This window comes from Phaethon lepturus, unplaced genomic scaffold (genome assembly GCF_000687285.1).
Source record: "Phaethon lepturus isolate BGI_N335 unplaced genomic scaffold, ASM68728v1 scaffold8609, whole genome shotgun sequence".
Lineage (NCBI taxonomy): Eukaryota > Metazoa > Chordata > Aves > Phaethontiformes > Phaethontidae > Phaethon > Phaethon lepturus.
Genome location: NW_010565492.1, coordinates 40,553 through 40,755, shown reverse-complemented (window position 1 = coordinate 40,755; position 203 = coordinate 40,553). Strand labels below are relative to the sequence as shown.

At 72.9% G+C, this 203-nt stretch overlaps 1 protein-coding gene across 2 annotated transcripts in view; it reads left to right on the top strand.

The window, feature by feature from the left end:
- Nucleotides 1-6: 6 nt before the first annotated feature.
- The window catches only part of FMR1 (fragile X mental retardation 1), a 37,457-nt gene continuing 37,260 nt past the window's right edge, over nt 7-203 (top strand). For both annotated transcript variants that reach the window (XM_010295200.1, XM_010295199.1), the window contains exon 1: nt 7-153. In XM_010295200.1, the coding sequence (XP_010293502.1) occupies nt 103-153 (51 nt within the window). In that variant the 5' untranslated portion in view covers nt 7-102. The remainder of the gene's footprint in view (nt 154-203) is intronic.

The window sequence follows — 203 nt, the reverse complement described above, 5'->3', positions numbered from 1 at the left end:
CTCCTCCTCCTCCTCCTCCACCACCTCCTGTGCCGAGACAGAGAAAGGGAAGGGAGGAGGCGCCGGGCCTGGGTCTCCCGCACCGAGCCGCCGCGGCACAACATGGAGGAGCTGGTGGTGGAGGTGCGGGGCTCCAACGGGGCCTTCTACAAGGTACCGGGTGCTCGCGGCTGGGTCGGGCTGGGGCCCCGGGGGGGGGGGGG